At 44.5% G+C, this 25,887-nt stretch overlaps 1 protein-coding gene across 1 annotated transcript in view; it reads left to right on the plus strand.

The window, feature by feature from the left end:
- Nucleotides 1-25,887, plus strand: part of MRPL45 (mitochondrial ribosomal protein L45) — a 188,268-nt gene that overhangs the window by 124,403 nt on the left and 37,978 nt on the right. The window contains exons 6-7 of the mRNA XM_018560593.1: nt 8,358-8,507; nt 24,619-24,789. Coding sequence (XP_018416095.1) covers nt 8,358-8,507; nt 24,619-24,789 — 321 coding nt within the window. The remainder of the gene's footprint in view (nt 1-8,357; nt 8,508-24,618; nt 24,790-25,887) is intronic.

Consider the following 25,887-nt stretch of genomic DNA (forward strand, 5'->3'; position numbering starts at 1 on the left):
AGTGTGTGGGTAGTGCCACACCAAAGGCAGACTGCAGTGTGACACTCTGCCGTGCTCTGACTGGCAGTGTTTGAGGCTCTACGGTAATGCTGCTCATCTCTCCTCCCGCAGCTAGGGGGTGCTGCTACCTGCAGCGGTTTGCACTCCAGTTCATTGTGTGCCTCTGTGGGGTAGAGTGGTGCTATCTATCTCCTCCCACAGCCAGGGGGTGCTGGGACACAAGCAGGGCTGAGCCTTGCTGGCATCTTCATGTGCTCTGCGCCATCCTGGTTCCCCCTCACGCCCCTTTTGAACCAAAGGTCTCCCGCATGGGTTATTATTATTACACAGGATTTATATAGTGCCAACAGTTTGTGCAGCGCTTTACAATATATACAGGATTTATATAGTGCCAACAGTTTGTGCAGCGCTTTACAATATAGGGAAGATATTGCAATCGCAATACAAATCAAGACAAGATGGTAAGCATTTCCCTATTGAGGAAGACTTAAGAAGTGTAAGGTACATGTTCCAGCTACATCTTACCTTAAAAAAAAACCCTCTAACGGTTCCGGTAGAGGACGTTGCGGTTTTTAAGCATCCTGTGGAAAGGAGGTTTGAGGTCAAGGCTTTATTTGCTCGGATTGATCCGGCTATGAAACCTGCTGTTGTTTCCATGGCTGCTTGACAGATGTTACGAGTATGAACCTAGCGTATGGCCCGTGACCCTGGTTCGGTTCTCGCAGAACATTTGGAGCTTTTGCCCATAGCATAACTCTACTTTGTAGATGGGTTGGCTTATACTTTCTGACAGATGTCCTGTCCGTCCATATGCGCAGGATCCTGTGGCTGAAGTGCTGATCTGTGGCACCGACGTGTAAGAAACCTGGAAAGGATGCCCTTTCCGGACGAGAACAGCTCTTCAGCGAATCCTTGGGGTATTTCATCAAGGACATCGTGGAGGGGGGTGTAGAGTGTTCTTTTGCCTAGAAAGACGCGAAGGACCTCCACCGGCAAGTCCTCTACTTCTGAGTTTGGAAGAGCTCCTTTCGGCCCTCATTCTTTTTTCCAAGCCCAACACACAGTTCCTCCACAAGCTTTGGAACCCTAAGCCAAACAAGCCAGTTTCTAAGCCTGCCCCACACTTAAAGAAGTGGGGGGAGCATTTGTCTGCTTCGTGGCCACCTGGTCCAGAAAAATTTCAGATAGCTGGATCCAGGATGTACCCTGGGGTACAAGCTGGAGTTTGTCTGTACCACCACCCTAAATCATGTTGTCACATCTGCCTTACTCCCCATATAAGTGAAAGACCTTGCAGCAACTTCTCTCACTGGGAGTCATTGTTCCCTTTGCCCCGCAGTGGAAAGTTCCAGGGGTTTTATCCAATCCGTTTACTGTTCCCAAGGCAAGTGGTGGAGTTCCACCAATCCTGGACCTAATGGCCCTCAATGTCTTCCTTCAGGTCAAAAATCAGGTCCAATGTTGCATCATTGCTTCTGTGGACATCAAAGAATCCTTATCTTATTAGCTTTGCAGTGGGCGAGAGACGCTTCCAGTTTGTCGCCCTCCCATTCGGCCTGTCTACGGCCCCCAAAGTCTTTACCAAAGTGTTGGCCCCTGTGCTTCCCTTGCTGTGCTCACAGTGCATCTATGTTGTAGGGTACCTGAACGACCTTCTGTTGAAGGATCGGTTTGCTCATGGTTTGCTCATGCACTCTATATCAATATCCAGCGAACTGTGCAGAGCTATCTCTGGATCCTCAACTTTCAGAAGTCTGCGCTGGTTTCAACCCATCAGCTGGAATACCTAGTTCTGGTCTTCCTTTCTCAGTAACGGATTCTATCTCTCCGCTGCTTTGCACGGATCCTCCAGTCCAGGGCTCGCCCCTCAATTTGCTTCTGCATGAGGACTATGAGCCTGATGGTGCACTCCGAGCTGATGCTGTTTGCCCAGTTTCACTCCGGGCCACTAAAGCACAGCATTCTGACTGCATGGAACAAATAGTTGGGGGTAAGTTTGTATTAACACTGTCTCGTTTTGTAAAATTGCAAATTTCATATAAATATTGTGAGCATTGGCTCCAAGTGGTAGCGCATTAAGGACGCATCCACTCGCTTATGACTTCTTTTAAGGGCTTTCTTGCCCACTTTTATTGAATCCAACTCAAAAGTCCACACAGATTTACCCTTGCAGGGGTTTTCAAACACAAAGTACAGTTTTCTTTCTTCATCCAAAATAGCACTTTCAAATTCCCCCGACTTTAGGTTGTCTGATTACCAAACACATTTCACCACACAGGTGACACACTCCTCAGTCCGCCAGCCACAGACTGGTCCCAGGGTGGAGCCCTCCTGACTCCTGCAGAGACCTCCTCTGTCACCCAGGTGGAGCCCAGAACCTTAGCCAGCACCCTACCCATAAGTGCCGTGCACAGGTGTGCAATTAGCTGCTGGCCCTTATTAAACAATGGTCCCAGGAATGGAGATTTCATCCCTCCCAATTCTCTTAGAAATCTCCCAGTTCCAGGATCCCATGCCAGATCCAGAAATCCTGTGAAGAGCCACAAAGTCAGCTCTTTCCCAGTACAAGAACTTGTCTCCTGGAACCACTCGGCCCCTCTGGCTGAGAGTCCTGTAGTCAATTTCTACAGGATAACCCAATTCTCTCGACAGTGTAATCTTTTATATAAACAGAATATTTGGAGATTATATTGTTGCACACAACATATCACATGAACGATTATTTGAATATATGGTTTACTGAAAAAATTGATTAGATACGTTGTGTATAACCATGTGACACAAATCTGCAGTTATTTTATAGGTCCTCCATTTGTGTGTGTGTGTGTGTGTGTGTGTGTGTGTGTGTGTGTGTGTGTGTGTGTGTGAAATGGAAAAACAAATGCCAGGCAATGTAAGGGTTAAATCTGTTGACCAGAATGTGTAGACATAAAAATGCAGCTTTCTTGTTCATACAGTACAGGACACGGCTAGATTCAGAGATGACAGGGTAATATGCAGGTATCAGGAGATTGGACACAGGCCAGAGCTGTGACCTTCCATAACCCCTCCCTCTCCAGGAAATCTTCATTTTTTTGCTAGTGTCCTTAGGTGATGGATGTCTCTTCCCTACTGAGGTAGATATGTGTAGTTTTAGTCTTGCCTTAATAGGTAATTCCACTTTCCAAGGTGAATTTGGGAAAACGGAATTACCACCTCCAATCTGGCCCCCCCCCCCCCCCTTGCTGTACTTACCTTTCAGCGAGCGCTCCTCCCTCTGCACCTCAGCAAGAAGTGCTTCTCATTGAGTGCTTGACATTTGCAAGGGAAATTCAAAATTCATAGCACAGGGCTGCGTTACACGGCAGCATGGGGTACAGATAGTAAGATAGTACACCCGCACTGGCGGAGGGGAAGGGGGCAAGGGGCAAAACGTTAGTATAACAAGTGGGGCCTCCCACAAGTGGGACCCGATTGGAGGGGGTAATGCCATTTTCCCAAATCCACCTGGGAAAGTGGAATTACCCTTTAATGTCTTTAATAATGTTTTTCTTGCTGCACCCCGTGCCTCATGGTGAGAGCTTCGGGGGTTGTATCCAAATCCCACTGGATGGAAAAAGTGGGACTGGCCTGTATTGTAGCTTAGGGCAATGGATCCTGCATGGGCTCCTACCTTGGCACCTGGTGCAGCCTGTTAGGTTAGCTACAGGGTGCTGTGTAGGTCCATGGTAGTGGCGTATCCGCACTGGTGTGACCCTGTCCCTACTCCAAGAGGAGTTCTCGTCTGAGGTGAGCAAAGCCTAGGTGCGAGCTGGGGTCCCCCCTCCTATCCTCATGGATAGTTGTCCATCACCTGTTAGGCGAATCCTTGCCACCTTTAACACCCCCCCTTTCCCCCCCTTTCCCCCAGGGAACCCCAGGTTGTGCTCATCAGCTGATGCCAGCCCTCCGAGGGATGTCATTCCTCCCTTCCCATGGCCCAAGCAAGAAACGCAGTGTTTGGCCCGGTAAATGTGTCTGCTAGTGTGTAGGCATTTACTGTGGCCACCTATGGCCCTGGCCGGGGTTCTCAGCAGCCATATTGGGATTCCCTGAGATGCCTGAGCATGCTCAGTACAGCCTGGGGCGGCCATCTTGCTAAGCCCTCCAGGCTCTGCTAGTCTGGGCATGCCCAGTTAATCGTTCCACAGCTGGTGATCCTCTAGGAAGGGGGCATAGACTCTAATCAGGTGTGCTGGAGGTGTGTCTTTGATACTTTTCCATTGGCAAACAGAGTACATTTCTGAGGTACAAGGACCACTGTGACCACTACGATGACCCTCCTATAACCATTGGTTTCAGGATTGTGAGTACCTATTTTGTGCCTATTACCATGGCAGACATTAAATGCAAGGGGCCTGGGGGGCACCGAAGTTGCTACAGCTCCTAAGGGTGGGGTTCCCTTGGGCCTGTCCTTCAGCCAGCGATGACTTCGATGGAGGTATATCGGCTTCCAAGGCTAGGAATTCAATCGGTACAGATGTAAAGGATCCTCTGGCTTAAAGGAGAACTATGGGGTCAGTGTTTTTCCCCATAGTTCTCCTTAGGATAACGGGAGGACACAAACTAGCGTCCTCCCATTACCCTAAGCTCAGTATACCGCGAGCTACAGCTTGCGGTATACTGAGACGCCGCAGCCGGAGCGGATCCCGACGTAGATGACGGGATCCGCCCAGCTGCGTGAGTGACAGCTGGCTCTGCCTATCTAGAGGCAGAGCCAGCTGTACCCGCCCCCTCCCCCGTCCGTTCCGCCAGTCAGCGCTGGCAGATCGGAGCGGGGAGAGGGGAATCCAGCCCCTCCCCCTGTCACGGCAGAGAGCCGTGACAGGATCGAGAGGCGAGCGAACCCGGTATGTGTTCGCTCACCTCCCGATCTACTGAGCCGACCTGTGACAGTCTCATTGTCACAGGTCGGCTAGAACTATGAGGTGAGTGAAAAGCACTCACCTCCATAGTTCTCCTTTTAAGTACTGGTAATCGGAACCAGCGTGTAAGAAACACCTAGGGAGAATTTTTTTCGCTGGAGAGCATTTGTTGGGAAAGGCTTTGACACCAAGCGTAAACTCTTGCTCCACAAGCGGGAAGCCAAGACTCTGCCAGCTATATCTTGTACCAAGCCCGCCTCTCAATCTAGGGGCACCCCCACTTGTACTAGTGGGGGGGATGTCTGTTTGCCTTTGCGTCCATCTAGGAATTAGACAGACATCCAGGGCATATGGTCTCTCTCAATAGTTTCTATGGCTAAAAACTGAAGTTATTTTTACCTCTTCTTGTGGCCATTTCATGCTTTCCAACCTTCCTTTGCTCCACAGCAGAGAGCACATCTGATCTGTGCCTTGCAGCAATTGCTGACATTGAAAGTAATTGTTCCTGTCCCCCTGGAAGAGAGCTTTCAAGGGTTCTACTCCAATCTGTTCATGGTACTTAAGCCTAACAGAAGCCCATCCTGGACTTGGAGACACTAAACCAGTTCCCATGGGTTTGCAAGTTCTGTATGGAATTGGCTCGCTCCGTGATTGCCTCCTTCCAGTGGAGGGATTTCTTGTTATCGGTGGGCATCAAGGATGCCTACCTGGATGTGTTTTCTGAGGTTTTCTTTGGGAAATAACCACTTTCTTGCTTTGACCTGTCCACTGCCCCTGGTTTGTACCAAGGTGTTGGCTTTAAACCTTTCCCTCCTTTTTCTCGGTATGTCCACGTGCTGGCTTATCTGGATGACTTTCTCCTCAAGGCTTGGTCTGAAGAGACCCTACAGGAGGATGTCCATAGGACTTTCAATTAATTTCAACTGTCCTTTTGGGTCCTAAACCTCCGGAAGTGTTCGCTGGAACCAAACCACTGGTTGGAATTCCTTTGGTTCCTCCTGGATTCTATGCAGGGCATGGTGGTTCTTCCCCAGGACAAGTTGCTGACTCTTCAGTCGCAGGCATTGACACCTTCGGTCAAAGAATTGACCCTCTGAGATTTGCAAGAAGCGATTTGGGGCTGATGGTTGCCTTCTTTGAGGCAGTTGACTATATACTCTTCCATTCAAAACTACAACAACTGAGCATTCTAGCAGCATGAGACAAGAAGACTTCTTCTCTAGACCACCCCATACATCTGTCAGACAAAGGAAGGATCTTACTATTGTGGTAGATTTATGATCCAGTGGGGGATCCAAGAAATCCTTCCTTCTGCTTTTGGTGGACTATGCTGAACAAGGATGCCAGCCTGTTGGGCTGGGGAGGTGTTCTGGAGATGTTAACAGTCCAAGGGACTTGTTTGCCAAGGGATTCTAAACAATCAATCAACATGTTGGGGTTGAATGCAATTCCCCTCTCCTTAACCTGCAGATTAGTGGTTAGAGTTCAGTCCGACAATGCCATGACTGTGGCATATGTCGACCACCAAAGAGGAACCAGAAGCCTTGCTGTGCAGCAGGAAGCAGATCTGATCTGGTCTTGGGTAGTCACATTTCGGCCTTGTCTGCCGTGGTCAATTGGCAGGCGAATTTTCTAAGTCAACGGAGTTTGGACTTGAGAATGGTCTGTATACCACAAAGTTTTACAGGAGATCTGCTGCCTTCGGAGGACATTAAATATCGATCTCTTGACATCCAGACTGAACATCAAGTGGGACAGGTTTGTATCTCATCCAGGGATCCAAGAGTGTTCGCACTGGATGCGCTGAAAGCTTTGTGGGATCGGTTCTCCCTGATCTATGCCTTCTTTCATTTAAATATTCTTAGTCTCCTCTGCAGGATCGAGGTGGAAGGAATACCAGCAATCCTTGTGGCTCCAAACTGGTCCAGAAGATTGTGGTACGCTGGCAGACTCTTCATGGCTGTTTCCGGACTGTGAGGATCCTTTTTTTCTCAAGGTCCGATGTTGCATCCAGCTGCTCTGTTTGATGGCTTGCCAGTTGAAACGCAAGTCCTGAGGGATGGAGGTCTGTTGCACTCTCATTTTCCACCCTCCTGTAGGCCAGGAACTTCACCTCTCATAAGGTGCATCATTGTACCTGGAGGGCTTATTGGCCTGGTGCGAACAATTACCATTTCATCCTTGGACTTACTCAGTGGGACAACTGTAAGCCTTAACTGGATGTAAGTGTAACTGGATCAAACGGTAACCCCGAGTACACCCAAAGGACAGATATCGATATTAGCCATGCTTTTCCAGTGGGTCTTGGCCTCGCATTCCTTGGCAAAGGCTTTTATTCAAGGAGTCGTTAACATGGCTCCTCCTAGACACCCTCCGAGTGTTGCTGTGGGACCTCAATATGGTTCTTTCCAGTCTCTGATGGACTCTCAGATCTTGCATACAAGGTTGTTTTTCCTTGTTGCCTTCACCTCTTCTAGAAAGATTTTGGAACTGTTGTTTCTTTGTGCAAGGCTCCTTTCTTTGTTCTTTACAAGGATACGTTTGTTCTTATACCAAAGGATTTCTTTTATGTTTAAGTTGGTGTCCTCCTTTCATCTCAGTGAGGATACTGTTTTGCCTTCATTTTGTCTGGCTCCGAATCATCCCATGGAGTTGGCTGTCCACTGCTTGGATGTGGTTAGAGTTCTCCAAGTCTACCTTTCGGTTACAGCTTCCTTCCAACATTTGGATTCTTTGTCCTTCCTAAAGGACCTTACAGAGGGGGCTCCCTGCATTCTGTTTTCACCCTTCCTAGGTGGATTAGACAGGTCATCTTACTCTGTCAAGAGTAGGACTACTCTCTCTGGAAAGGTTCACTGTGCTAGATCTGTCAGTGTCTCATGGGCTTTTAGACCTCCGGATCAGATATTTATTACTTCACAGTACTACCTTCTGTCTTGTTTTCTCACCAGAAGAACGGTACCATCTTTGTTCAGACATATCATCCAGGATCAACATCTGCTTCTTGCACTTAGATTCTGTGCCTGTGCAGCACACAGATGTCTTAAGACAGTTCAGCCCTACCCTGGTGCCATTTAGCTTATTAACGTATTTACAAAGTTGTAACCTGATCACTGTGGGAATAAAAAATTGGGAAATGCATTCTCCTCCTCGCAGCAGACTGATGACCCTTGTTTAAGCCTAGACGAATTTACTTGGCTTCCAATGGACTTGTATCACAAGATGGTTTCTTGTATTTCTCATGGACTTTCTTTCTGTGCTTGAATTATTGGGCCTTCTACCTACTGTGGACATTAGGAATGTTGAATTTTTATGTATTATGTAAAACACAGCATGGGGAGCTGAAATACCCAAATTTCCCAAATATGCCGAAGTAAATAAAATATCACTTTTGGGTTTACTGATTCTGTAACCCCTAAGTTTGTTTTTTGACAGTTAACTTCCAGCTTATCCGTGTTTTTAATCTTCCTTTAGGAAATGGTGCGAGGTAATCGATATCGCACAATACACTGGTCATTTGTGGAGTCTCTTGAGGCTCCCAGAGTTGTGCAAGTCCGATGCCCTGAAATGGTTTCCAAGGGGAATGTTTATAGTCAAGTCACTGTTCGAATGTACAGCAAGCAGGTGAGTGGCAAACATTCTCCATGTATGGTATGACATCTGTCCTGTAGAGAATTTACTATTCAGAGACAAACTTTTGGCATATGAAACTGTCAGAATATTTTACTCTGATAAAATAAACAGTTTTGTATTTATGAAAACGAGCAAGGATCTGTAATTTAATGAGATTTCCAACTTATTTTCACAAATTGACTAAACGAGTTCTTTATTTGTGCTAACCTGAAGACAAAATAAGAATAATAATGTGCAAAAATATATATATATATATTTATGAACTAAAATCAGTGCAAAATAACAATCAAAATATAATCGTTGACAATAAAAAATATGAATCAAATATGACTCGCATCAGCGGTTGCTGTCTCCAGACGGCATTTTTTTCCTGCTCGCGTGCACGGGCAGGAAAGACCCGCTAACGTGACCGCGTATTTTATATTTTACCAAAAAATTGTGTAATAATAAATGTTTTAGAATTTAATATTAGGGGAAACAGTTTTTGTTTTTTTACATTTTCTGTATTTTTCCTTAATATATTAAAAAATAAAAACCCCAGTGGTGATTAAATACCACCAAAAGAAAGCTCTATTCCCAAAAAATGGTTTAGCATTTACTTCAGTAGAGCGTTGCATGACGGAATAAATGTCAGCCAAACTACCGCAGCGCTGAATACTGAAAAATGGCCTGGATGGGAAGTGGGTTTAACACCGCAGACTTCAAGTGGTTAAGAAACATGGTGATATTGATGTGGTTAAAACATGAAGCTTGGTAATGGTGGTCTAGATTGAACACATGGTTTATACATAGGGATTAGGAGGCAAAGGACTTTATGTACAGGTCACATACAGTGGAATGGTGAAGATGAAGGGGTCAATGTGCAGATATTTAGAATAAGGCAGATAAAGGGTAAATATACAGGTCACAATAAAGAAACAGGCTGGAGATCAGAGCTGAGGGACAGTGAAAGAGTTAAAAAAAGTCATGAAGGATCACTGAATAGACTCATCAGCTGCTGATGACTCATTCATTGAATCTCCCATTCACAATTAAGGAAGGGAGAGATCATGAATTTAAACAGTCACAATAGGGATACACCGAAATTACGGCCGAAAATGGTAAATGGTTTAGTTAGATATATATGGCTAGTCAATTGCCTACAGATAAATAAAAATGTATACTTTACCAAAATTTGAAAATTCTTTTGTCTAAGAGATGTCAACTTTGTGTCAGTGTAGGGACAAGAGATGTTCAGGTCCCCTGGTCAGCCCGTCAATCAGATTCAGACTCCCCCCCATTTCTATGTACCTCCACCTGTATATTCTTTCCTTTTTTCCAGTCTTTCCGTTCTCTTTTCTGTTAACTTTCTCCTAACTTTTATCACCCAAAAATGTGGGAGGTGATGGCTTATCTTCAACCCAATTATGACGTCAGGAAGGTATTACTTTTCTAAAACATATCCCTGCAATTACCTAAATCGTGCAATATTGGACTAGAAATAATCTTGGACTTTTTCCTTTAAAATTCCAATATTATTCCATGAGATGACCTCTGACCTAAGCCTTGAACAAAACCATAAGATTCAACAGTGCGGTCTTTTCTGTTGCAGAACCTGTCCGACCTACTGTAGCTTGAGAATCTGAACAATAATTCCATTTTCTTCCACATACATTGAGAATGAAGTCATTTGTACTAAGACACAGTGGTTAATAACATTCTTTCACTGATACAAAATAACAATATACCCAACATAATTACTTGTACTTTACTATCAAAAGTTTTTTTATTGTTTTCATCACGACATAATAGGACATATACAACATAAAACCATATAATACAACATCCATCTAAAAGAGACTTACCTCTTCCAACCCCACTCATTTTTTATATTCAACATACCATGTAAAAGTCATACAGATAAGTGTGCTACAAAATTACATTTTCACGGCACACTTTAACCACTTGCTGACCAGGTGTTTAGACCCCCTTCTTGGCAAGGCCATTTTTCAGTATTCAGCGCTGCGGTACTTTGACATTTATTCCGTCATGCAACGCGCTGTACTGAAATGAATTTTATACCATTTTTTGGGGGTAGATAGAGATTTCTTTTAGTTGTATTTAATCACCACTGCGGGTTTATATTTTCAGGAAAAATTACTGAAAATGTTGAAAAAAATAAGTTTTTTTTTTTTTTTTACATTATGTTAAACATTTATTACCCCATTTTTTGGGTCAAATATAATAGACGGGGTCACGTCGGGTAAATAAGACACCAAACATGTCAAGCTTAAAACTTGCCCGCACCCGCAAAATCGCAAAAAACTACAGAAAATTGACCTTAGACGACGCTTTAAAAGCTTTTACCGCTCATCAGTTCAGTGTTATCAGTGACTGATGGTCCTAGAATTATTGCTTTCACTGCGACGTTCGCAGCGATATGTAACATGTGCAGCGTAATGGGCGCAATAGTCGTTTTTGCAGGTATGCGCACCTGACGCATGTTTACATGCGTGTATGTAGGGGTGGGGACTTTAAAAAAAAATGTACATTCTTTTTAATGTGTAACAGAATTTTTTTCCCGGGAAACGTTAATTTTTTTTCCCTATTTTTTTCCCTATTTTTTTTTCCCCACTTAACTTTATTGCTATCACAGAGGGGGCTAAGAAACCCCCCTCTGTCTTGGCAAAAGATGTGACAGGTCCTCTTTATGGAGACAACAGGGGTCTCCAAGACCCCTAATGTCACCTAGGACCCCCCTGAAGAAGCTGATGAAGCAGAGATCTGCTTCATCAGCTTCTCTCCAGCGTCTGAAGCTGAAGAGTGACACGAGAATGCGGAAGTAACCTAATATACATCACTTCCGCATTCTGACACCGGAGAGGGGACCAGAGGGATATCGTGAACCGATCTCCCTCTAATCCCCTTTCAGAGAGGCACTATGCTGGTCCCGGGCTCGCACCGGGCACAGCGGAGCCCGGGAAGGGGGGGAGCCGCGGAGGGGGGGGGGTCGCACATACCAGGACCTCATACGAGCGATACGCCAGCTCTATAGCCGGCGGATCGCTTGTATGTTAACAGGCATCGCTGCCGGTTTTAAAATGTTATGTCTGTCCCGCTCGCGCGCGGCGTGCACAAGTGGGCGGGACTAACAGGCCGTGTATACATGGTCTGTTACATCCAGGAAGCTCCCGGCCGGCAGTTTACACACAACGGCCGGGAGGTAGTTAAATATACAAAAAAGAAAAAACATCACACTAATACAATATTAGGAGTCCAGTCTTATAGTGGTATGTTTCACCAGTAGTTTAAGTGCAAGATCTTAAAATAATCCTTTCAAGAAAATAACCAATGAAACTCAAATTTAATTCTAACCCGACTAATTTCCGATCAAGTAAAAATAAAACTAGTATATAAAGTCCTAATGTTCTGGGGGATTGTAATTTCACAGCCTTTAGTTGTAACCAAAGGCCTCATCTATCAAATAAAATACCGGAATTAATTTAATTGTAAAACGGCATATTTCACCCGAAATTTTATTCGGAGTATGAAATCCCGATGGTAGTCCACAAACAAGTTAACTGGTAACCGTCAGGGTTGATAGGCACGTAATCCCTGATAGGATGCCCTTAAAGCGTCTCTTAAACATGGGCAAACCACATAAAAAACATACAAGACAATAAACGAACAGGGGGAAAATACAGCAGACATAATTAAATGAAACTAAAACGGGAAAACCTGTATCCAGGTAAGTAGTTTGGTCGGGATGGGCTGGTGCCCAAGATCACTCTGTCTCTCTCATATTGTTGGAAAGCTTATATAAGCCAACCAAGGCTCGAACTGTGCAACTTTGTCCAGGAGAATACTCGCCAATTGTCCGTGAGTCATGATCCAAGACAGCTTAGTCTTTACTTGCCTCAAAGGCACCCTGGGTATTTTCCAGGCTTTAGCGATTGTAATTTTAGCTGCCAGGAACATGAACATTATCAATCGTGTACAATGTCTAGAAACTCCAGGGACAGTACCGTTAAGAAGAGCATACCTGGGGACACGCACGCCCGTAACCCGGAATATTAGGATGAAAACCCTTCCCCAAAATGCACGGACATGAGGACAGGACCACCATCGCTAATGCAAATAATAAAGGGGAGAGGAGGCAACCTTGTCTAGTCTCTTTTATGAATCGGAATTTGGGCTGATTTAAATCCCTGCATTTTAATAATAGCTGAGGGCAAGGAGTATAGATTCCAGATCAGGCAAATGAACTGATTGCCAAATCCCCACTCCTCTAAAAGCGTAAAGAGATGAGTCCAGGATATTGAGTCAAAGGCTTTTTGTAAAGCAACAGATAACAGCAAACCAGTGGCACTTGGAGTTTTACTCCACCCAGACTTTAACAAAGATATTGTGTCAATTGCCCTGCAAATTTGATCTGGCCTCCCCTTGATAAACCCCACTTGATCTTTATAGATATACTTGGGCAGGAAAAAGTTAAGTCTATTAGCCATAACTTTTGTGAGCAGTTTAAGATCGTTATTAATCAAAGATATAGGTCTATAATTGGCTATTTCTCCTGGATTTTTATTAGGTTTGGGAATTAAACATAGAAATGCCTCGTTCATATGCGGACTCAGGGACTCGCCTTTACCAATGGCTAGGAAAAGGGATTCCAGATTGGGCAGAAGTATCTCTTCAGATTTCTTATAGTAACTAGCTGAAAAGCCATCTGGACCCGGGACAGAAGATACTTTTGCCTGTTTAACCTCTTCAAGACCAGGTGTTTTAGACCCCTTTCCTGGCCAGGCCATTTTTCAGTGTTCAGTGCTGCAGTACTTGGACTGACGTTTATTCCGTCATGCAACGCTGTAATGAAATGATTGGGGATATAATTAGGAAAAATTACAGAAAATTTTGATTTTTTTTTAAATGAGTGCAATCGTATTTTTTGCACGTATCCGCCCCCGACACATGTATGGGTGGGGACTTTAACATTTATTTTTTTTTATTCTTTTTTATGTGTAACTTTAAAAAAAATTTTTTGGGGGAACTTGAATTTTTTTTTTTTTTCCTTTCACTGAACTTTATTGCTATCACATACGGGGGCTAATTAAACTCCCCTATGTGATAGCAAAATATGTGACAGGTCCTCTTTATGGAGACATCGGGGGTCTCCAAGACCCCTAATGTCACCTAGGACCCCCCAAAAGAAGCTTCTTTCCAAGTAATATACAACACTTCCGCATTCTTGCAGAGGAGAGGGGACCGGAGGGAGCTTGTGTACCGAGCTCCCTCTGATCCCCTATGACACAGGCGACATGCTGATCCCGGGCTCGCACCGGGCACAGCGGAGCCCGGGATCAGCTGGACAACGGCGGGGGGGGACCGATCGGCACCCCATACACGCGATCCGCCGGCTCTACAGCCGGCGGATCGCTTGTATGGTAACAGGCATCACTGCCTGTTTTTAAATACCAGCCATTTCCCGCTCGTGTCTGAGCCATTTCCCAGGGCGTGTCTGAGCGGACGTCTAAAGACGCTCAGATCTAGAGAGCTCCCGGCCGGCCGTTTTTTTTTTGCTACGGCCAGCACGGAGGCAGTTAAAGGCTTGTTTAATTTCAGACTGAGTGACTGGTTCTTCCAATAAAGCTACATGTTCAGAATTAAGGTTAGGAAGTGACAGATCTTAAAAATTGCTGTATTAATAACTTAGATGAAACGTGAGTATTCGCATACAATCGGGTGTAAAAAGATTCAAATTCCTGGATAACCACTTTGGGATTCTGCGAATATGTTCCAATCGCACATCTTATTTTGGGGATCGAATAGTTACGAGATTTAGGGGATTATTTAACAGCTTGAAGATGACCAATTTTATCCCAGTGAGAGTAGAATCCATGTTGAGACCAGAGAAGACTTCGCTCCGCCATCGTTTTGGATATATGGGATGTGCGTTGGCGTTTCTTACGCGTAGCAATGGAAATAAGATGCCCTCTTAAAGTAGCTTTATGAGCCTTCCAATTGGTGATGGACGAGGAAACTGAATGAGTGTTGATACGGAAGGATACAGTCAAAGTATGAACCTCTGCAACCACCCCAGGATCGCTGAGAAGTGAGTAATTGAGTCTCCAATGGCTCATTCCTTGGACAGGCATGGTCAGACCAAGAAACCTCTCTAATTTTTACAGATCTAATGCTTACCAGCATCTGAGGTGGAACAAAAATGTGGTCTATATGAGCGTATGTAGAGTGGGCATGAGAAAAATGAGTGTAATCCCTCATAGAGGGATTACACTCACGCCACGCATCCACTAAGTGGTGTGAATGAACGAGCTTCGCCAATATTACAATCTAAAGCCAAATTGGAGTCTCCAGCTAATACCCCTGTGCCCTCTATATGAGGAGAAAGAAACAAAAAGAGATGAATGAAAAAAGGGATTTTGAGCAGCATTAGGAGCATAATAGGAAATAAATGTAAACAGGTGCTCCCCAATAGTGCCTTCCAACAATAAGTAGCGTCCTTTAGGATCTTTAAGTTGTAAGTTTAACGTAAAAGAAATATGCCTAGCAAACAAAATGGCCACCCCATTTGACTTATCGGCCGCATTAGCGAGATAATACTGAGTATAGTGCTTATGTAAAAAAAGATGGATTATAACTATTGGGAAAATGCATTTCCTGAAGTAAAAGCACATCTATTTTTTGGGAATGGTAATGATTGAAAGGTACTTGCCGTTTAACCGGCGAGTCGAGGCCTTGAACATTGTGTGGCTATACGAATGTCAGATCCCCAGGAAGGCATAGTATTTGAGTAGCTGTGCAGAATCAATCCGATCCCCAAGTAGATACTCACTATCCACCAAGAGTCGGTAGTAGACCCAGATCAATATTCTCACAAGACTCCTATGGAAGTAAAACCTAGAGTATTTGGGTAACCAGCTTCGCCCCGACCAAAAAAGGTAAAGGTTAGAAATGAAACGTAAGGGGTAAGGAAAAAATAGACTGCCATGTCTACATAAACCAAGAACCACAAAAGACAACATGAAAAAAACACCTAGGGCACCTAGGTACCCTATCGAGATACAATTTGGGAGTTACCCAATACGGGTAGCTCGCTTGGCACGATTAGGGGAAACCCCCTATGTTCATGTCAAGTGAGGGCAAACAACTACCCTCAGCAGCCTAACCCTGCCTCGGCTATATAACATCAAGAGAAAACAAATATAAAGTAAGCAATTAGTATTTCTCTAATTTCAACATAATATAAAGTCTAAATGTATAAACTTATCAAAATAGCTAATTAGGGCTGCTGCAGCCCAGACCCCCAGGTCCAAAAGATGAGTATACAATTAAATCGACCATGCTAGAACTCCTTAAATTCTATAAGAATTTCAAATTGATATCTAAAATAGCCGATCAAGAAGTGATCAAAGCTACAACAATTAACTAAGTGATATCCATAACTATCATTAAACAACAAATAGTGACAATTTAAAACGTATAGCATTTTAAGCCCTAAATGAATAAATCATTTGTTGTAGCATAATTAATTAAATGTGAATAACCATTAATTCCCCCATTCCTATCTCACCAAAGCATAAAATAGAAACGTCTATGAACAGAACTTATTTACTAGATACCAGTACAGTCACCAGATACCTGATGATTGCTTCTGGAAAAAGAAAAACAAAATCCCCTTTTGCCGCGTCCACCCTCCCCAGGTGTGTACATTCATCACACCTAGATAGCTATCTATTCCCACTAAAGCTCAATTCTATACCAAAAAATCCAGCCCCAGTTAGTTAAATTGACTTCCGCTCAACTAGGTCCCCCAGAACGGGGATAAACCCCCACATATGTAGGGTCCCAGAAGAGTGGAGTCTAGCAGCAGCGAAGTGTGAGCCCCGGCCCTTAACCTATTTACTATCCCCATTCAACATGTTAATAAACATCCTCCATCTAAACTTTTAATCACAATTAGAAAGGAAAAAAAATTAGACTTTTTCCTTGTATAATATCTATAGTCACCTGAGACGTCAGACGTGGTGGGACCCGCCTCACCCAATATGGCGCTGAACCAGAACAGGCCGGAGAAGGTAAAGGCCTTGCGGCATATAGAAGGGGATGATCTACCGATGCCCTCCTACCTGCACAACCTCCCTGACCAAGTCTGAGCTCTCCTCTGTGGCCTCGGATATCATGGCAGCCCTTTGTGATGCGGTATCGGAGCTCCGTCGAGACATACAAGATGTCGGGCACTGCTTGACTGAAGTGGAAAAGGCAGGCCGCCAAAGAGATGCGGCGATCAATCACCTCCACAAGCAGAGAGACATCAAGGTCCGTAACCTTATTGAGATGAGGAGACATCTGGAGGACCTCAACAGCTGTGGCCGCAGAGCCAACATCAGACCTAGAACTACTAATTACAAGGATAAATAAAGATACCTAACTGGCTAAAGGGAGTGACTTCTTTTTTTGTTTTTACTCACAATCTATGGAACTTGTCAAAAATGATGGAGGCACAAGGGAGATGTGTATATATGGGCACAGGATTTTGGACTATGTTTCTTGTACCTTATGTGCAACACTAAATGAAAACAATCATATGTAAAAACAGGTATATGGAAGTTGAACCACAACAACACTTTGGATAAGATTACCATTGTCAACCCTGTCCTTTTGCCAAAAACCTGGAATCCTTCCTATTGTGGCCCCGAGGTCCCCGTGTCGGATCTGGGCGGAGTGCTAAGATTGGAGGATTTGGTTCTCCATCTACACTACAGACAGGGAGCTCCACCCGTATCCAGCTACTCCCAGTTGGTGGTGAGTGCCGGGTGTGCAATGGTGACGGTGGTGGTGGACTTTCCCTCTGTTTGATTTGGCTGCCAAAACACATCTCTCTATACACTCTATGCTATTTAATTGATATATGCAATATATTGTTGATATGTACTGATTGAACATACTGTTTTCTAATAGATCAGTTTATAATCCCCTGATGAAGCAAAGCTGCGAAACACGTAGGGGTTGAACACACTGATCTAAAAACGAATATTCATTTGATCTATAACTGTTATGTATAGATTGCTTTATGGGTATACGCTCCTGATACAATGAATCCATTTTAGGGTTTTTTCAATTAACTGTTGTCTGTTTTTTGTATAATAGATTTTTGGTACATGTGTAATAAAATTAATTTTATACAAAAATTTGAAGCTGTGGTGTAATACCTCTCGGAAACCCCTATCTTTTCTCCCCTGTGTGTTACTAATTTCATATTGAGGGGGAGAGGTCACACTGGGGGGGGGGCCCAGTGTGCTGGCCACTCACGACTGCATTAAGAGACGCATTTTAAGCATGAGTATGGTTCCCAAGCTGAGCAATAGGGATTTTCCTGTGGTGTACCACTCAACCTCTCCTATCTCAAAATCTAAAGGTTAGTGTTCTAGTGGCCACATCTGTTCCATGGTGCCCTCTCGACTTACGACAGGACCCCGGAGGTCGCTATCTGTTTGTGAAGGGCCGGGTCGGACTGTGGTCACTCTGGCGAATGTGTACCTACCCAACTCGGATCAGCTGACCTTTCTTTGATCCGTTACCTCCTCCCTCCTGGACTTTACTGAGCGGTCTTTAATTATAGGTGGTGATTTTAATTTTGCTATGGATCCCCTACTAGACGTGCCCCAGGGGGCATCTCATCTATCTCATCTATCTTATCCCTATCTAAAACGACTGAAGAAGGAACTGAATGTTCTTTACCTTGTTGATACATGGCACTTCCTGCATCCCGTGGATAGGGACTATACGTATTTTTTCCAGGTCCATTGGACGTATTCTCGACTAGACCTCTAATTAATTCAACATAAGGACCTGCCCTCGGTGAGCGCTGCCTTGATTGACAATATTCTTCTCTCTGATCATGCCCCGGTTCACTTAGTATTGGATCTGTTACCGCCCTGCCCAGCCAAACCATCCTGGAGGCTTAACGAGTCTCTCCTCCAGGGCCCAGTGATTCGGGCGGACGTGGAGGGGGCGATTCGGTCTTACTTTGCTACGAACGGCCCATCTGTTGCTAGCCCCTTATCCATATGGGAGGCCCACAAGTGTGTTCTCCGGGGGCTTCTCATTAGGCATGGAGTGCGGCGTAAACGGGAGAGGATAGATCAAATGACTCGGCTGCTCAAGCGTATTCGCTTCTTGGAGACAACATAAAAGGACGGTGGCCCTAGATGTACAGACCGCCCTGTTAAATGCACGGGAGGCTTTAAACTCTTTTGTTCCAGCGTTCGAAGCAGCGCCTGGTCACATGTAGGCACACATTCTACGAATTCTCTAACAAACCCGGACGCATGCTGGCCAGGGCACTTCGGGGTACTCACCCGAAACCTTTCATATCCCACATCCTTTCCCTATCCGGTTCGAAACTGTCTTTATCTAAAGACATCACAACAGAGTTTGCAGACTTTTATGGCCGCCTGTATAATTACACCCTGTTGCCTCGAATACCTTCGGCGGTCTGGTCTGCCTTCTCTGACGCCGGAGGTTGGAGATATGTTGGGCTTGCCCCTGAGACCAGAGGAAATGGCCACAGCGCTCAAACAGGCGAAGACTGGGAAGGCTCCTGGGCCTGACGGGTTTACGTTAGTATATTAACGCCAATTTGAGTCCCTCCTGGCCCCGCACTTCCTGAAAGCTTACAACACCATTATTGATGGGGTCCCTATGCCGCCTGACTCTTTGAGCGCTCACATCACGGTGATTGGGAAAGATCCCGCCCAGTGCGATAGCTACCGCCCGATTGCCCTCAATGTGGACCTCAAGCTATTTGCCAAAATACTAGCCAACCGTATATTGATACCTTAGTCCATTTTGACCAGGTTGACTTTGTCCCGTACCGCGAGGCCCGGGACAATACCATTCGTGTGCTGAATGTGATCAATTCTGTAACCCGCCGTGCATGCCTGTCAATGATTTTGTCACTTGATGCTGAGGAAGCCTTCGACAGGGTGGATGGCAGTTTGTCCAGTCTACCAATCGGCATGTCGGGTTGGGTTCCAATATGTGTTCTTGGATCTCGTCCTTATATTCTCTTCCCACGGCTGCGGTTAACATCGAGACACGGTCCGATTACTTCCCCATCTGGAACGGCACTCGGCAGGGCTACCCATTATCGCCTCTCATTTTTGTCCTCATTGGAGCCTTTACTCTGTACGATTAGGGCTGACGACTCCGTGACGGGAATCTCTCTACCCTCTAGATCGCACAAGGTGGCAGCGTACGCTGATGACCTGGTCTTCTTCCTCTCCTGCCCCCATTCTTCCATTCCAGCGTTACTCTTACTTTATGGTAGTCTGTCTAACTTTCTGATGCGCTCAATGCTTCTCTACCTGCCCCAGTGCTAGCACAGATTCAGGGCAGTTATCATTTCCGACAGGCGCCTTGCTACATTTCGTATTTAGGCACCCACATCACTGCAGACTTGTCACAAATCTATGCTGAGAATTGTATCCCCCTATTGTCCAAGCTTAGGGGAGATCTGTCCCAGTGTACTCACCTTAACCTACTTTGGACAGTGTGCTGCCCTGCAGAAGACTGTCCTCCCGTGCCTTCTTTACCTGATGCAAGCTCTGCCGATTACTCTTCCATCCCACTTCTTCTCTATGGTACGACGGCAATTTCTTAGCTTTGTGTGGGCAGGTAAGCACCCTCGCTTGGCGTACCGTTTCCTAACCCTCCCCAAGCAATATGGGGGCGTCTGTCTCCCGGATCTCCAGCGGTATTATAGAGCCAACCACCTCAATCGTCTGGTAGACTGGTGTTGTCGGTTCCCGGGGTGCGGGAGCTGTCACGATGCCTTACAATGTTTGAATCAATCTGTCATGTGGGCGATTCTATTCGACAATCGCTGTTGCTTTAGTATAGGCTTTTGTCGGCCTCGTTTTGCCTTTTCGGAGCAGCAGCGCACCATGGCCTTCTCTTTGGCACACAGATCCTCCATGGCAAATAGGTACCAGGAACAGGGTTACAAAATCTTAACGCGCTGGTACAGGGTCCCATATGTCCTACATCACATTGATAGATCTCTCCCGGATGTCTGTTGGAGGTGTGGAGTGGCCACAGGAACAATGATACATGTTTTTTTGGAAGTGCTCGGTTCTGCGACCCTTTTGGGAATCAGTACGCTCTGTGATGAATCAGCTGCTACTCACCCCCTTACCAGATGACCCGGCAGTTTTTCTTCTGCACATGGTCTCTTCCTCCATCAAGCGATATAGAAAATCTATGGCGATCCACTTGATCATTCCTCTGGCGTAGCGATATGATATTGGACAACTGATCTAGAAGGTGGGGAAAGGGGGCCCAGGTGAAATGTTTCTACATTTTTATTTTTTTCATTGGTTATGGCTGTTTTTTATAGTTATTTGGTAAAGTTTACGGAGCATAGCTCCCATGCCTCTTACTGTGGATGTAATGTTACTTGATTACTCAGTGATCTTAGGATCCCGATTAGTCTTGTACAATTTTTTCTTGGGTATTTTTCTATGCAACGCAATGGTCCTTTATTGTGCATGTCTATGTACTTTTATAATTTGTGACTGTCTGCTGTTGGACACTGTTGATTCTGACCATTTTATATTCTTTGTGTTAATTTATATGTTTTAATAAACAAATTAAAAAAAAAAAGAATTCCCTCAATGGATGTGAAAAGTAGAGGATTTTTGTACTCAGGTTTTTGCACTCAACGTAAAATACTTTTCCTGCAGTCGAGGAGCACGGGTTCTTCCTCAGTGCTTTTTTCATGCGCTCTGTGCTGCTTTGCTACAAAAGTTAGGCATGATGGTTGTGGGCAGTGTTATCCTTTACTGGCTTTTTTGTTGCCAGGTTCCATTTTTCCTTTTAGGCAACAGTATAACCCAAAAGTGTAAGAATTCCTTTGTCCCTTAAACTTTTCGCTGCCAACTACGTAAGGCTTACAGCAGAACAAAACCGATTGCAGCTGGCCACGTCAGTAAGCCTTTACGTCGGTGGCTTTTACTGTTCTGCTATAAGCTCATGGTCGCTTCAGAGGAACAGTTCTCCTGACAGTCCCCTGTAAAATAATAGCTATCATCATCGGGTATTAAAAAAAATCAGGTGAAACCCTCCCACCCCTGTCCGCACCACTGCCACTGGCATCTGCAGCCTCTCCTCTCCGCCTGGAGCTGCTCCATGCTGGGATCTGTTTCTCCTCTGATCCACCCTGCTGTCCCCCACGTGTATTGGCTGAGGCAGCAGGGATCTGAGGAGAAATGGCAGGCGGAGGCAGGAGCCGCTGATGAGGATGGCCGAGCAATGAGGAGAGCCGAGATCAGGATCCTCAGCGGCTCTTTCATCTGTGCATGTCCGAGCAGCTCAGGATGACCAAGCGGAGGATTCGTAAATATCTGTGATATTTGCTGATCCTCTGTGTGCAGCACAAACACTGGAGTAATCAGTTATCACTCCAATGTTTGTAAACAACTGGGGACACATAGTACTATGTGTCACCAGTTATGAATGAACAGGAAGCGCTTGACATTACTTCCTGTACATTAAATGTACGCCTGTATCATTTTATCACAATACACACAAACACAATGCACAAACGAGTTTTAACATAAGTCGCTTATTTACAGTTTTGCGTTGCTTCATTTTTTTTACTGTTTCACAAAAAGGCACAATTTAAAATTTACAAATATTTGTTATTAACTCAATACAGTTTTATCTTTTAGATTTAGTCGGAAAAGTGGTGTTTTTTTTGTGGGGTGGGTTGTGCACTGATACTGATTTTAGTGTGCTTTTATCAATGTAATTGTGTATTTTTATCAATTTAATATTGATTTTACGAACATTTGTGCAATTATCGCAGAACTTACAAAATTAGTAGCATAAAATATATAGTTTGGGGGGTCTTTTACAAACACTCGCAATGCAGCAGTGGAAAATCAAAACAATGGGAAAAATTGCAAAAATGGTTTGGCCAGCTGAGGTTAAAAGTGTTTCGGAGGGCTTGGCAGCGAAAAGGGTTAAACAGCTCCAAGCAAAGGATTTTATGGTGATTACCAAAATCGTATTTGTTCGTGATTGGAGTAGTTTAATAATTAGCTGCTGTTTTTAAGTTGGTTCATAATATATTATGAACAGAGTAATTGTTTTGGACTTGGTTCCAAATTTAGATCGGATCAAGGCTCCGTACTTATATCTGCCGCCTGGCCTGATTTTAAATATAGAGTGCACACTCTGAGAACATACCACGCTGAGACCAGTTGTTCAGAGTAAGATACTTCTGCTTTATTCTTCCGCGTAACAGCCTTTCATAGGCAGCTGCACGTGTATGTTTTGTATGTTTAATCGTAGCATTGCAAAAAGCATTCTAGCTTATAATTGGTTAGATCCATTCATGCATAACTTCCTTCCAGGATGTTTATGACTTCCGTCTTGGGGGTTGTCTTAAGAGGAGGCGCCATCTTAGTTCCTATTTCTAGTGCGTACTTCGGATATAAGGGGGAGGGGGTGCATGAGCATCAATTTCTGAGTAAGGTTTTGAGCAAGGTAAACAAGAGCAAGGGAGAGCGAAAAGCAAATTAACATATATATTACAATTGATCTATTGAGATAGGCATTTTGTCATAATCATACTTAACCACTTCCATTACAGTCCCCCCTAAAATGACTATTTCAAATAATAATTTTTTCCTATCCCTTAACCTATCACCTAACACAAAACCCGAAACTCTTCTCTTAACATGCATAGGGGCCATCCGAGGGGCTAATCCACCTCTGGTCCCGACATGTTGGTGTGCACAGTCAGGTGGTCTCTGTCCCTACTCTTACTAAGCTAAAGTGTTTGTGGTATTATTTTTGGGGAGACACAGATTGTAATGGGGACTATGTGGAAGTGGCTTCCAACTGTTCTGCTATTCCCTTAAGTGCATCCCTAGTGTCGTTCCCTAGTTCTTATTGATAGTGATAATTGGTATCAGGGACTCAAAACCGGCTTTTACTTGGTCTCTGGCTTTAAATTCGTCAGGAACCCCCCTTGGGACTCCAATGATATCTATATACACATAAGGATCAAAGCTTGCTGGAGGGGCTTCCCGTTTCCTCCTGCCACTAGACACTGGAGCAGGGCATGCATTAGGGGCCTTCTCTGTTAAGATTTGGAGATGTCCAGAATGGGTACATTCACTCTGCTGACGACTTCTAATATCCCGTTTGCGGCCTGTTTTGCAGCAGTGCCCGCCATTTGGTTGCCTCGTGCTTCTTGGGAATTCAGTCTTCCGTGTGCCCTCCCTTTTAAGTATAGCAACTTGTGTGGGGAGGAGCAGGGCGTCCATCAGGTCCCTGATGGCTACACTGTGTTTCACAGGTGTACCTGCCGTTGTAAAAAACCCTGTTCTTCCAGATGACCCCGAAATCGCAGGCAACACCAAGGTCATACCTTGAATCTGTATATAAATATTGACTCTTTTTCCTTCTGCCAACTTACATGCCGCAATTAAGGCTTGGAGTTCTGCCTCCTGTGCAGACCTGGAAGGAGGCAATGCCGAGGCCTGGAGGACCGTGTCCTCAGTAGTAACAGCATACCCCGTGTGGTACTGTCCTGTATGATCAGCATACCTCGAGCCATCAACATAGATAGTTAGGTCAGGGTTATCCAGAGGCACCTCGCTGACAGTTGGCAGATGTGTAGCTTCCATCTTCATCACTTCAAAACAGTTGTGACGTCATGAGGAGCAGGACCATCTCCCCCCTCGAAGTGGGAGCAGAGTGGATGTTTTCAGGATGTTGCATCTGAGAAGGGTAACGTTGTCCGGAAGTAGTAAGGTACACTGTAGCCTGAGATGTCTTGCTGATAAGTGTTTTGGCTGTACCTGGTTCAGTATGGCGGTTATGTCATAAGTCCTCCGGTATATGACTTGAGTGCCTTTTAAAATGGCCGCCACCGGAAGGTGTCATTAGGATTCTGGGTTGAGTGAGGGCAGCAAGATGGCTGGGGTGGAGCACTCGGAGTGGGATGGAGCTCGGTATCCATTACATAATCATCCATAATGCTCCACTTAGTGTACCTCTGCTTACACTCTGCTGTTAAAATTTGTGATTACAGACTCTAATCATCTATGATCGATTTGGCCGGGTTGAATGTGGGAAGGATAAGCCACGAGATGTGTTGGAGTATGTGGTTTTTGAACGTCATTTGGTAAACCCATATGGAGCATGGAGAATGCATGGCAAAATAGTGCCTGCTTGGGCACCCCCCAAGGAGCTCATTGTTAAGGTAAGTGAAGGTCATGTAGTAAAGGCCACCAACCTGTTAAATGTTTGGTGGAGTGTAGGGATGTCCCAATACCATTTTTTCAAGATTAAGTACAGTTACTTTCCCTCAGGTACTTAAAGATACCAATTATAGATATTTTTAGAACAATACAGAATAATGATTTTAGGGTATAATTATAATTATGAAGAACTGTAACTCACTCCATGATTATACTTGTCCTGATACAAAAAATAATTTTAACCAAAACCGTGCAAAGAAGCGAGGTCAACTGACTGCAGTGACCAATGAGTGCTCGCAATTTCTTGTGAAATTCAAAATCCATAGCGCGGGTAGTACACCCATACTGGTGGAGGGGGAAGGACAGACACAAATAGGTAAGTATGTGGGGATGAGGGGGTAGCCATATTTGAGCGGGGAAGTCCATCTTCCCAAAATACTTGGGAAAGTAAACTTACCCTTGAATGTGCGTGTTAAGAGAGTGCTGCTACCCCACTACCACAATATGGCACACAGTGGAATTAGGGCAGCAGTGAGAGCACACACACACGCGTTTATTCACATGCAGATGGGGTTGGTTTTTATTTTCATTTGTATTTAGTTTATTATTTTTTTACCTTTTTTTTTTTTTTTTTATTCTTTTTTTTTTTTTTTTTTTTTTTTTCCTTTTTTTTTTTTTTTTTTTAATCTTCTTTTTTTTAATTTACTTTTGTATTTTTTAATTTGTTTACCTTTTTTTAATTACTTTAAAAAAAATTTATGTTGTGTTTTTTTTTATCACTTTTTTTCCACTTTATTGATATCACACAGGGACTAACAAGCCCCTATGTGATATAATTTATAGTTGACATGCTCTCTTTATGCGCCTGCTCTCCAGTACAGAAGATAGAGCACAATGCTGTGCTTTATCTTTGTACAGCTCCAATTGTGACAGCTGTCACAGGAAGCGCTGCGAGTACAGCACTCCTGTGTCACTGATGGGAGAGCGGATGTTCTCTGCTCTGCTTCCCGCTCTCCATCTTGAACTGCTTTGCCAAGGTACCGCAGAAGAGCAAGGGAGCCCGAAAAACTACAGCGGGAAGGGGGCAGACCCTGGGGGGA

The sequence above is a fragment of the Nanorana parkeri genome, unplaced genomic scaffold (assembly GCF_000935625.1).
Source record: "Nanorana parkeri isolate BGI_ZX_2015 unplaced genomic scaffold, ASM93562v1 scaffold468, whole genome shotgun sequence".
NCBI lineage: Eukaryota > Metazoa > Chordata > Amphibia > Anura > Dicroglossidae > Nanorana > Nanorana parkeri.